The 12858-nt window shown below is 44.6% G+C and overlaps 1 protein-coding gene across 1 annotated transcript in view; it reads left to right on the top strand.

Moving 5' to 3' along the window:
* Positions 1-12858, top strand: part of MRC2 (mannose receptor C-type 2) — a 77257-nt gene that overhangs the window by 37826 nt on the left and 26573 nt on the right. The window contains exons 10-14 of the mRNA XM_081883799.1: positions 6226-6341; positions 7522-7670; positions 8388-8605; positions 10234-10376; positions 12725-12827. Of these exons, the coding sequence (XP_081739925.1) occupies positions 6226-6341; positions 7522-7670; positions 8388-8605; positions 10234-10376; positions 12725-12827 (729 nt within the window). The remainder of the gene's footprint in view (positions 1-6225; positions 6342-7521; positions 7671-8387; positions 8606-10233; positions 10377-12724; positions 12828-12858) is intronic.

The following is a 12858-nucleotide window of genomic DNA, read 5'->3' as shown; positions in this document are numbered from 1 at the left end:
GCAACCACACTAGCAACTGACACACTGGGTCCCTTGTGACTGGTGTGATAGGAATTTTATGGTCTTAGATATATGGTAATGTTCATAACCGCACATACATAGATCAGCACAGGAAGGCCAACCTGGAACCATTTTGATTCCTAAACTGAGCAAATGTTTTCTCTGCAAGGTCAAACTGGAAAAGCCCCCCCCCCATTGTCTTTTCCTTCACAAATGCTGTCTTAAGGGTATGTCTGTGTTTGAATAGGGGTGTGAGCCTGTGACCTGGCTCAGGAACTAAGTATTTATCATTAGTATTTATCATTACAAAAGACTGGCCAGGCTCCTCAGGCAATCCAATCAAGTAACCTGCCAGACAGGAAATAAACAAGGACAAGAGAAAAACAATATTGAAATTCCTATTTTACGACCACCTTTTCTGTGATGTATCTGAGGGGTGGTCTTAGGTTACACCCCTTCTGTGATGTATGTATGATGTTTCTGGGGGTGGTCTTGATCTACAGGGTGGCAATTTCAAAAGTCTTTATAAGGCCTTGCACAGCATTTTTCTGGGTCCTCCTCCTTTCCTGCGAGTGAGGGGAGCACCCTGTTGCAACAGATCAATAAAGATCAGGCTTACTAGCTGCTTTGCTTCTCAGTATTCTCTGGTTGGCCTCTGTTATTTTCTCCTACCAATAGGGAACCTATGTAAGGACTCTATATGGGCTCTTGGATACCCCATAAGGGAAAAGGGCATATTTTTGTTTACAACACTGGATAGGTCTCTGCATGGTCCAGATGTCTCCCTAGCTAAGGCGTCCTCACTGCTTTCCTGTTTCTTTCCTTCTTGCCCTGGGTCTTCCTCCATGCTCATTTGATCCCTTCTCCTTTTAGCCCTCCTCCTCCACTCTTGTGGCCTGCTTGCCGCCTCCTCCCAAAGGCTTCTCCCACGCTGCATGTTGATAGTGGCAAGCCCTGTGGTTGCCTTCAAAAGGAGCTTTTTCAGATCTCTGAATGATTCCCCCTCCATCTGCCTGACCAATATGAGCTGCCTATTGTGCTCCCAGCTTAGGAGAGGCTCCAACATCAACAAACCAGAGCTATGAAAGCGCTCTGCGGTGGGGTTTGAACTTCTTCCCTTTTTCCTTTTTTCTCGTGCCGAAGGAAGAGAGTTCGCTTCCCCTTCTTAGACTCTTCTGGGCATTGGTAGCTTGGGTTAGGGTGTGGGGATTTCAAGCGGCTTTGATGTGTTTTCCTTCTTCCTTTCTAAACTCTGCAACGTCTTCTCCTTGTGCTGTGACCTTGAAAACTAAGCCAGAGCCAACCTAGGTGGAGAGGGCAGACACCAATAATGGAGACCCCACCACCCATGACCCACAGGCCAAGTCCACACAAGTAGTCCATAGCTGCCAAGCGTCCCTTATTTGGCGGGACAGTCCCTTATCCCAGCGCCATGTTCCGCTGCTGTCCCTTATTGATGATGTCCCTTAAATAAGCTACTGAAGGTAATGGGGACCTTTCTATGTCCAGCTGTGCTTTGTCAACAACAAATTGTTGCTGTTTTTTGTGTTGAATATATGCTAAATGGTAATTTATGGACCTAATAGGTATCTAAAGCCATTTGCATGCAACAAAATATGTATTTTATCAAAGTAATTGTTGATCCCTTATTTTGGCTGCTGATCTCTTATTTTCGAGGCTGCTGGTCTCTTATTTTCGAGGCTGCTGGTCCCTTATTTTCAAATCTGTAAGTTGACAGCTATGCAAGTAGTCACTTCCTTTCTTTCCCGTAAAAAGGATGCTGCAGAAATCCAAAGGGTTGCATCCAGTGCTAATTCTGCTCCAATGCTTTGCTGTGCAGCAATAGGCAAAACCACACCTGAGGATATCATCTGAAATCAGTTCTGAATCTCAAATACAGAGGCTGCACACACACATTTAAAACACTTGGCTCCCCCCCTCCCAAAAAAGAACCATGGGAACTGTAGCTCATGCCCTCGCTGAACTATAATTCCCATAACAAACTACAGTTTTCAGGATTTGGGGTGGAATCCTGTGCTTTAAATATATGGTGTGGGGGCAGCCTATGCATTTACAGTGGTACCTCGGGTTACATAAGCTTCAGATTACAGACTCCGCTAACCCAGAAATAGTACCTCGGGTTAAGAAGAAGAAGAAGAAGAAGAAGAAGAAGAAGAAGAAGAAGAGGAGGAGTTTGGATTTGATAACCCACTTTATCACAACCCAAAGGAGTCTCAAAGCGGCTAACATTCTCCTTTCCCTTCCTCCCCCACAACAAACACTCTGTGAGGTGAGTGGGGCTGAGAGACTTCAGAGAAGTGTGACTGGCCCAAGGTCACCCAGCAGCTGCGTGTGGAGGAGCGGAGACGCGAACCCGGTTCCCCAGATTATGAGTCTACTGCTCTTAACCACTACACCACACTGGCTCTCAAGCAGTTCCATTGAAGTTAATTGACATGCCTAACTTGCACCCATTAAATTCAGTGGGTCTACTTTGGGTGGGATGGGAAGGGACTGTGAAGCCACAGGGCCCATTTCTCAGAAAGCACATCCTACATGTCAGTCAGGGATGGGAAAGGAATTTGCTGCCTTGGTTGCCCTTCTTCCACATTTGTTTGTTTGTTTATAATAATAATAATTTATTATTTATACCCCGCCCATCTGGCTGGGTTTCCCCAGCCACTCTGGGCGGCTTTCAACCAAATATTAAAAACACAATACAGCATTAAACATTAAAAAAAACTTCCCTAAAGAGGGCTGCCTTCAGATTTCTTCTAAAAGTAAAATGGTTGCTTATTGCCTTGACATCTGTTGGGAGGGTGTTCCACAGGGCGGGTGCCACTACCGAGAAGGCCCTCCACCTGGTTCTCTGTAATCTCACTTCTCGCAGTGAGGGAACCGCCAGAAGGCTCTCGGAGCTGGACCTCAGTGCTTGTTTGATTGCCACCCTTTATCAAAAGATCTCAGGGCGGTTCACAAAGATAAAAAAACACAGGTAAATAATTAAACCGAAACAACAAAAAAGATAACCCCACCTTCTCACAGAAACATTTAAAAGGCCGTAGACTATTAATCAGCCAAAGGCCTGGTTAAAAAATATAAAGTGAAGGTACCAGGCAAACCTCCCTGGGGAAAGCATTGCACAAATGGGGAGCCACTACAAAAAAGGCCCGTTCTATTTATTTTATTTATTTGCTAAATTTATATATACACTTCAGTGTTGAGGATTTTATTCTATCTTGTGATGCCCTGGTGCTTAATTTTAATAATGAACAGTTTTTTTATTTCCACTATGTTGGGGTTCTTTGCTTTCATTGTTGGCTGTGCTTTTATTGCTGTAGTTTTTATCCTGCATTGTAAGATGCTCCAGTTTCTGTTTTGAAAAGAGTGGGGTGGATGTGAGTATTATTATTTTTTTACAGTAAGCGGTCAGCGTGCTTAGGACTGCAGCCAAAGGTGCTTTTGATATACGGTGTGACTATTTGATATTTTCTCTTGGGATGGTAAAATAAACAGCGATTGTGACAAATGCCTCCCTCCTTAGTTGAGAGCTTAGGTTTGCATACTTGGTAGTTGTGGTCTCTTAATTAAACTGCGTTGAATTTCATCTCCACCACCACAAGCATGCAGCCACCATTAGCAATGTGCTGAGCTAAGCTTGAATGGATAATACTTCTTTCCCCTTTAAAAAGCAGTCAGTGGGATGGGCTGCCAAAAGCTGGCCCACACTCAGCTTGCAGCAGCAGATGGCAAGTGGCTTGCCTTGCTAAGCCTTGATGGTGGACTTAACAAAGTACTGTTTCAAACACGGGTTCAAATGATCATGTGGATGACTCTAAGCAAGGAGGGAACAGAAATACTGTCTGAAATATACTCGGTGTCGAGAGTGGATTTCATGCTCTTTATTCAGCTCATAGTGGTGAGGAGGAATGAAAGTTCCCCCCAAATATCTGCTTTATATACATTATTTACACAATGGGCTGCACGTGATTGGCTAATTCCGGGATTCTCCTGTAGGCCAATCAGGTTGTGGATTCACTTCCATCTGGAGCTGGATTGGGTGGCTCCTGTGGACCAATCATACTGCTGCATTGTTCTAGGACCAATCAGACTGCTTCATTCTGAATCCTATTGTTCTAGGACCAATCAGACTGCTGCATTTTGGATACTATTCAACTCAGTACATAACACAGTCGTACCTTGGAAGTTGAACGGAGTCCATTCCGGAAGTCCGTTTGACTTCCAAAATGTTCGGAAACCAAAGCACAGCTTCTGATTGGATGCAGGAAGCTTCTGCAGCCAATCAGAAGCCCCATCAGATGTTCAGGTTCCAAAAAACATTCACAAACCGGAACAGTCACTTCCGGGTTTGCAGTGTTTGGGAGCCAAAACGTTCGAGAACTAAGCTGTTAAAAAACCAAGGTACGACTGTACATAGAAAGTGTGTGACTCCTTTCCAATTTGCAATGTTGACTCATCATTTTTTTTAGCATTTATGCATTTCTGAATGTATTTTATGGGACACGGGTGGCACTGTGGTCTAAACCACAGAGCCTAGGGCTTGCCGATCAGAAGGTTGGCGGTTCAAATCCCCGTGATGGAGTGAGCTCCCATTGCTCGGTCCCTGCTCCTGCCCACCTAGCAGTTTAAAAGCACATTAAAGTGCAAGTAGATAAATAGGTACCGCTCCAGCGGGAAGGTAAACAGCGTTTCCGTGCGCTGCTCTGGTTTGCCAGAAGCGGCTTAGTCATGCTGGCCACATGACCCAGAAGCTGTACGCCGGCTCCCTCAGCCAGTAAAGCGAGATGAGCACTGCAACCCCAGAGTCATCCACGACTGGACCTAATGGTCAGGGGTCCCTTTACCTTTATCTTAAACATATTTTCATCATATTTTTGGAATGGTTTTTGAGTTGAGAGCTACATAGCAAAATTTGGAGTTGTATGAAATATGAAGAGTAATTAAATTTTGATCTGCACATCAGTCTGGGAAGTAGGATCAGGCCAGGATATGTTGGAAGACTCTCACACTGCAGTCTTGACTCGACTGGAGCTTTCCCTTGGTGAAGATCAGGTTATCTTCAGAGGCGAACTATCAAGCAATTTGCCTTAGGCGTCCTCATAGAATAATGGATCATGTGAATGAACAAATATTGGAAATACAGTTAATCCGCCTGAGGACAGAATTCTCTCTAGTTTCATCTAAATTTGGGGAAAATATTGAATGGCATTTGCTGCTGACTTTTTATTCACACCATCACCAATATATACTAGAAATGTTCACAACAGCAAGAGAGTTTGTGATTTTTTTTCCCAGAATGGGAGGTTGGTAAGTTTTCTCTCTTTCTCAGCACTCAGCAGAGCATTGGGAAGGAGTGACAAAAAATTGAATCGCTCCGTGGGGTCCACAATGACAGCTGTTGTGGGTGTTTTGAAGAGTACTGGCCACTGCCATTTTAATCCCGCCCTCCTTGGCAAAGTAACATTTTGGTCAGATTAAAAGTAATAGAAATTGCCTTACTTACTCTTTGCAATTCTTTTTTATTTTATTTTATTTATGCTTTTCAGATTTATACATTTCACTAATTTTACAATCATTTAAACATTTCAGAACTTGACTTCCTTCCCCCTCTCTCTGTGGTTCTTTAAATTTATTTTTACTATCTTCTGCGTATCCAGATTAACTTAATTTGCTCATTTATCCATCTACTTTAAATATAAGCTCTTATAAAACTGCAGGTTATTGCAATAATCCTGCCAATGTTCTTACCTGCTTACAATTTATCTGTAAATATTCAATAAATCATTTCCATTCTTTTATAAAAAGTTTGTTGTCTTGATTTCTTATTCTCCCGGTAAGTTTTGCCATTTCTGCGTATTCCATGAGTTTTTGTATCCATTCTTCCTTTGCTGAGACTTCTGCTTCTTTCCATTTTGGGGCGAGTAACATCCTTGCCACTGTAGCCACATACATGAATAAGTTTCTATACAGTTTAGGTAGTTCTGTCCTTATAATTCCCAAAAGAAAAGCTTCTGTGCTGTTTTTTACAAAGGTTATTTTAAACATCCTTTTCCATTCATCATATATCATTTCCCAGTAAGCTTTAACCTTACTACAAGACCACCACATATGACAGAAAGAACCTTCTTTCTCTTTACAGTTCCAACACTTACTCGATTTAGATTTATACATTTCGTTGACGTTTTTCTGTCACGTTTTCCCCAGGGTTGGAAATGGCAAACTCCATCTTGCTATTGGCTGGGAGATGACCATGTGACGTACAGTGATGCTCGGAAGGTGTGCACAGATTATTCGGCTACTCTGGTCACCATCACCAACAGGTGTGTGTTGTGTTGTAAGCCATCCAGAGTTTTGATTCAACAAACGTCTTTTTTATTATTTAAATAAATTGGATTATCATGGAATGGGTTTTCAGATACAGTGGTACCTCAGGTTAAGAACTTAATTCGTTCTGGAGGTCTGTTCTTAACCTGAAGCACCACTTTAGCTAATGGGGCCTCCTTCTGCTGCTGCTCTGCCGGAGCACAATTTCTGTTGTCATCCTGAAGCAAAGTGCTTAACCTGAGGTACTATTTCTGGGTTAGCGGAGTTTGTAACCTGAAGCGTATGTAACCTGAAGCGTATGTAACCCAAGGTACCACTGTATTGTGTTGCAAACACTTAGAGGGAAAGGCTAGGCAAGGCACTTGACCTCTTGGTTATTTTTGGAAGGAGCTATGCTGCCTGGCTGCCACATGGCAAAAAGCAACAGGATGCTAGGCTGGGGACTGAGAGCGGCCGCCATAACACTGGTCCTGAAAGACCTACATTGGCTCCCAGTACGTTTCCGAGCACAATGCAACGTGTTGGTGCTGACCTTTAAAGCCCTAAATGGCCTCAGCCCAGTATCCCTGAAGAAGCGTCTCCACCCCCATTGTTTAGCCCGGACACTGAGGTCCAGCTCCAAGGGCTTTCTGGTGGTTCCCTCCCTACAAGAAGTGAGGTTTCAGGGAACCAGGCAGAGGGCCTTCTCAGTAGTGGTGCCCTCCCATTGGATGCCAAGGAAATAAACAACTATCTGACTTTTAGGCAATCTGAAGGCAACCCTGTATCAGAAAGTTTTTAATCTTTGATGTTTTCTTCTGTTTTTAGTGTTCTATTGGGAGCTGCCCAGAGTGGCTGGGGAAACCCAGCCAGATGGGTGGGGGTATAAATAATAAATTATTACTATTACAGTGGAACCTCGAGTTACAGACACTTCAGGTTACAGACGCATCAGGTTACAGACTGCTAACCCAAAAATAGTACCTTGGGTTAAGAACTTTGCTTCAGGATGAGAATAGAAATCACTCGGCAGTGGCACAGCCCATTAGCTAAAATGGTTCTTCAGGTTAAGAACAGTTTCAGGTTAAGAACGGACCTCCAGAATATTATTTGACCATCAACCTCTGGAGGAAAGATCACAGATTGGTGGAAGTGGTGAAGAAGCGACTGACTCATTCCCTTGTCTCCCTGGCCAAGGTTTGAACAGGCCTATGTGAGCAGCCTAATTTATGGCTGGGAGGACGAATATTTCTGGACAGCTCTACAGGACATAAATGAAACGGGCTCCTTTCGTTGGTTGAGCGGGGATGAAGTCACCTACACCCACTGGAATCGCAACCAGCCCGGTAATAGATCTCTCTCTCTCTCTCTCTCTGTGTGTGTGTGTGTGTATGTGTGTGTACCTAAGGTTTGTTTACATCTTTCAAGTGACTTAGTATTTGTCTCTCTTCTGCAATCACAGTGGGTTATGCATCCCCCCTTTTTTCCTTTTAAAAAAGAATATTTATTTTGCCTTCTCCCACAGTAAGAAATTTGGCTTGACTGTCTGAATTGTCTGCACTTCCTTTTTCATTTTTGAATAAATTTTATTCGGGTTTGTAGAGAAAAATACAAAACTTAATATCAAATATCTTTTCCTTTTTTTTTTTGTCCAAACTAAGACTTTGATCTAACAACAACAAAAACATAAAGGGAGGGGGGAAAGAGAGAAAGGAATGAACAAAGGAAAAGAGAGAAATAAAGAAAAGAAGTTCAAGAGAGAGAGAGAAAAACAAGAAGAAGAAACCTTGGTTTGTTTGGAGCTAAACAAACCATAATCCCTGGTTCAGGTATAAGGTTAAATTAGAGATTGTGACTGGTTTCCTCCACCCATTCGTGGGGAGAAGCAAAGGGGGTGTGGTTTCTTCATGCACAGTAAACCATGGTTTATAGCTTACCATGATGGGCGCAGCCCTTATCTAGTTTTGTGGTTATTGCCTGATTTTGCCAAGCCAGGTGGAAACCGTTTCCTTTGGCTTAAATTTTTTCTCTGGCCTATTTCCCCCTTCCCATGAGGCTTTCAGGTTATAACAAAGGCGGCTGTGTTGCCTTGGCCACGGGGAGTTCCATGGGACTATGGGAAGTGAAGAACTGCACCAGTTTCAAGGCCAAATACATCTGCAGGCAGAATTTGGGGACTCCGGTGAACCCTGAGCTTCCTTCGCCTCATCCCACCCCGAGCCTCACGGGAACATGTCCAGTGGGATGGGTCACCAGCCCCAAGTTGAGGCATTGCTACAAGGTACGTACAAAATGAGGGGAGGCAGCCAGCCAGTTCATGCTCAAAACTTTTAATGCAAAGTGAATCGTATTAGCGCAAATTGGTTTTGGATTTAACATTTATCACAGCAGTTCGGGCTTGTAATACTCTCACCGACTGCAATCAGTTTGTGAAACGGCTCCCTTTTTTCTTTTTCTTTTTTTCTTTTTTTAAAAAAAATTAAAATATTTTTATTAAGTACAAATTAGAAAACATACATATTCACAACAAAAGAAAATACAAAAGAAAAAGGAAATACATCTAACCAAGGAAGAAAAATTAGAGAATATTTTGCCTCTTTTCATATTTGCAGTTATTTATACCTCTATAAAATGCTATTCACAATAAAGCAGTGAAATGAAAGATAAGATATCAGAAAAAAAGAAAAAAGAACAAAGAAAAAAGAAAAAGACCATAGGTGAAATTTTTTTAAAAGTAGTTAAGTACTCACAATACATAGGCTCCCTTTTTTCTTTTCTTTTCTCCCCAAAAATTATTGATTTTCTCTTATAGCACACAGACATAAACACAGAAAGGAACATTACATTTATCACAACATAAAAACTTAACAACAGTAAAAACACAAAAGGTAAAAAGAAGAATTTTCCCCCTTTCTTATTTCCTGGTATATTTGCATTGCTAGAAGACTTCCTCAACACCTTCCAATCTGAATTTCATCATAACACATATTTAGCAGTTCCCAATTTCATATTTATAGCATCAATATCCTCTTCCATTACAAACCTCTTATCTTTCCTTCCAATTGTAATCCATAATATTATTATTAATCTTTTTCTATCCCTTAGCCTAATCTATTACTTCTAGGAATTTCTTAATTATCTTATATTGCAATATCTCACTAAATATTCTTTAAATTTCTTCCATTCTTCTTGTTTTTCCTCCTCTTTCTGGTCGCAGATTCTTCCCAGTCAGATCAGCCATCTCCGAAAAGTCCATCATCTTCACCTGCCATTCTTCTATTGTCGGCATTTCTTGCAATTTCCAATTTTTGGCTAATAAAATCCTCCTGCTGTAGTGGCATACAGAAACAGTCTCACATCCTTCTTTGGCAATTCTGGTCCTGTTATTCCAAATACAGTGGTGCCTCGCAAGACGAAATTAATCCGTTCCGCGAATCTCTTCGTCTTGCGGTTTTTTCGTCTTGCGAAGCACAGCTATTAGCGGCTTAGCGGCTATTAACGGCTTAGCGGCTTTAAGAAAAAGGAAACAAACTCGCAAGAACTCGCAAGACGTTTCATCTTGCGAAGCAAGCCCATAGGGAAATTCGTCTTGCGGAACGACTCAAAAAACGGAAAACTCTTTCGTCTTGCGCATTTTTCGTCTTGCGAGGCATTCATCTTGCGAGGTACCACTGTAAAAAGGCTTCTGGTTTCTTAATAAACGTATTTTTCAACCTTTTTTTTAAATTCATTATAAATCTTTTCCCAGAAGTCTTTCACCTTAGGACACGTCCACCACATGAATCTTATTAGCTCAAATTGGTTTTGGATTTATATTTGTCACAGCAGTTCGGGCTTGTAATTCTCGGAAGGGGCGGCTCTCGCCGACCGGGTTCGGTTTGTGAAACGGCTCCCTTTTTTCTTGGGCAGGTGTTCACCTACGACAAAGTTCAGGAGAAGAAAAACTGGATCATGGCCCATTTGTTCTGCAGCGATCGGAAAGCACAACTCCTGAGCGTCGGCACATACGAGGAGGAACATTTTATAGCCAACACGCTCAACAAGATATTTGGGTGAGGACTGAGTTACGGAAGCAGGAGATGTATGTTTCTGGGCGACACCCTGGCAAATACCGTATTTTTTGCCCCATAGGACGCACCGGCCCATAGGACGCACCAAGTTCTTTGGGGGAGAAACAAAGAAAAAAAATATTATTTCCCCCCCCAGGCGCTTGTGGGGCCGGCAGCAGGGAGAAGCACTCTTCTCCCCGCCGCCCACCTGCAGACCAGGTCCGGGGACAGTGGGAAGACACGCTGCGCCTCCCAGCTGTCCCCGGAGCTTGCGGGGCAGGCAGCGGGGAGAAGAGCTCTTCTCCCCGCCGCCAGCCTGCAGGCCAGGTCCGGGGACAGCGGGAAGACGCGCTGCGCCTCCCCGCTGTCCCCGGAGCTTGCGGGGCTGGTGGCAGGGAGAAGCACGCGTCTCCCCACCGTCAGCCTCCAAACTACATCGGGAGACAGTGGGATGGCGGCGTTCCGCCTCCCCGCTGTCCCCCGACCTTGTGGGGCTGGCGCTGCGGCTCTCCTGAAGCCTGGAGAGCGAGAGGGGTCGGTGCGCACCGACCCCTCTCGCTCTCCAGGCTTCAGCGAAAGCCTGCATTCGCCCCATAGGACGCACACACATTTCCCCTTCATTTTTGGAGGGGAAAAAGTGCGTCCTATAGGGCGAAAAATAGGGTATGTTCCTGGGCGACACCCTGGCAAATACCGTATTTTTTGCTCCATAGGGCGCACTGGACCATAGGGCGCACCTAGTTTTTAGGGGGGGAAATAAAGAAAAACATTATTCCCCCCCCCAGCCGCGGGGCTGAGCTTCCCCCGCCCCCAGAACAGGTCCAGGAGCAGCAGCAAGATTGTGCACAACCTCGCTGCCGCTCCTAGAGCTTGCGGGGCTGGGGACGGGGGAAGCCCGAGCTTCCCTCGACCCCAGCCCCCAAAACAGGCTGCTATCTGCAAGCCTTTGGAGCCCAAAGGCTTGCGGATAGCTGCCTGAAGCCCTGGGAGCGCAGCAGGAGTTGGCGCTACGCTCCCCGGGCTTCAGGCTGCAGGCAGCTATCCGCAAGCCTTCGGAGCCCGGTGGGAACTCCCGCCGCGCTCAGAAGGCTTGCGGATAGCTGCCTGAAGCCTGGAGAGCGAGAGGGGTCGGTGCGCACCAACCCCTCTCGCTCTCCAGGCTTCAACGGAAGCCTGCATTCGCTCCTTAGGACGCACACACATTTCCCCTTCATTTTTGGAGGGGAAAAAATGTGTCCTATAGAGCGAAAAATACGGTATATCCATGTGCTCTCAGGCACACTTGAATGTTCCTTCATATGTAAGCGCATTTGCGAGTTTTGGTTTACGTGCCTGCAGTGTGATTACGTTTTATATAGACAGATAGACAGCCGTCCTCCTCGTCCCTTGCTTTGAGAGACAGTTGAAACCCACATTTAAAACCCCACCTTTTTTAAAAAAAATAGGAAGATGGAAGCTGAAACAAAAAGTTAAGAGGTTCTGCTTCCTCTTGAAACTTGTGAAGAATCATAATGTTTGATCTGGTGGTTGTGAATGGGTGGGGATAGGGAAAGAGTGAGAGGTACCGTATTTTTCGCTCTATAAGACGCACCAGACCACAAGACGCACCTAGTTTTTGGAGGAGGAAAACAAGAAAAAAATATTCTGAATCTTAGAAGCCAGAACAACAAGAGGGATCGCTGTGCAGTGAAAGCAGCAATCCCTCTTGCTGTTCTGGTTTCTGGGATAGCTGCGCAGCCTGCATTCACTCCATAAGACGCACACACATTTCCCCTTAATTTTAGGAGGGAAAAAGTGAGTCTTATAGAGCAAAAAATACGGTATCTGCTGAACTGAGAAGAAGCGTGGCTGTTTCCTAAAAGGGGGAAGTGGAAATGATGGGTTCAGGTTTTGCCAATAAAAAATAACCCCCACATGGTTAATCAGCAGTCCTTGATTTTTTTTCGGGGGGAGGCAAGCTGAACAGGGCCTAGATGGTGTTCTGTGCATTTTGATTCCGAAACCTCGGCAGTTACTTAGCTTGGCCCGTCACAACCGTGAGATGCTGTCACCATGGCTACAAAATGGAGGGGGAAGTTGGCGCCTCCCGGGTGTTGCAGGACTACAACTCCCATCATCCGTGACAACTGGCCATACTGCTTGGGCTGATGGGAGTTGGGAGTCCCAAGAATATCAGCCACACGCGTGCCCCAACCCTGCTATAAGCAGCTTGAATCAATTGAGCCAAATCACATCTAGCAAATTGGGGTGGCGGCTGGGGGGGACAAACCTTGAGAGCTTTAGTCGAGCATTAAGTCTTCGCACAGTTACATTCATGGAAGAACTGACCCATCTTTTTGGATGCCTTCCAGGGCATCAGAACCTGAAATCCATGAGCAACATTGGTTTTGGATCGGCTTGAATCGCCGGGACCCGGGACTTGAGAGGAGCTGGCGATGGAGTGATGGTCTTGGGGTGAGTGATGCTTTGCTCAACCTATTAAAAA

Source organism: Podarcis melisellensis, assembly GCF_964234715.1.
Source record: "Podarcis melisellensis genome assembly, chromosome: 13".
NCBI classification, from domain to species: Eukaryota; Metazoa; Chordata; class Lepidosauria; order Squamata; family Lacertidae; genus Podarcis; species Podarcis melisellensis.
This window is presented reverse-complemented; position numbering and strand designations above follow the sequence as displayed.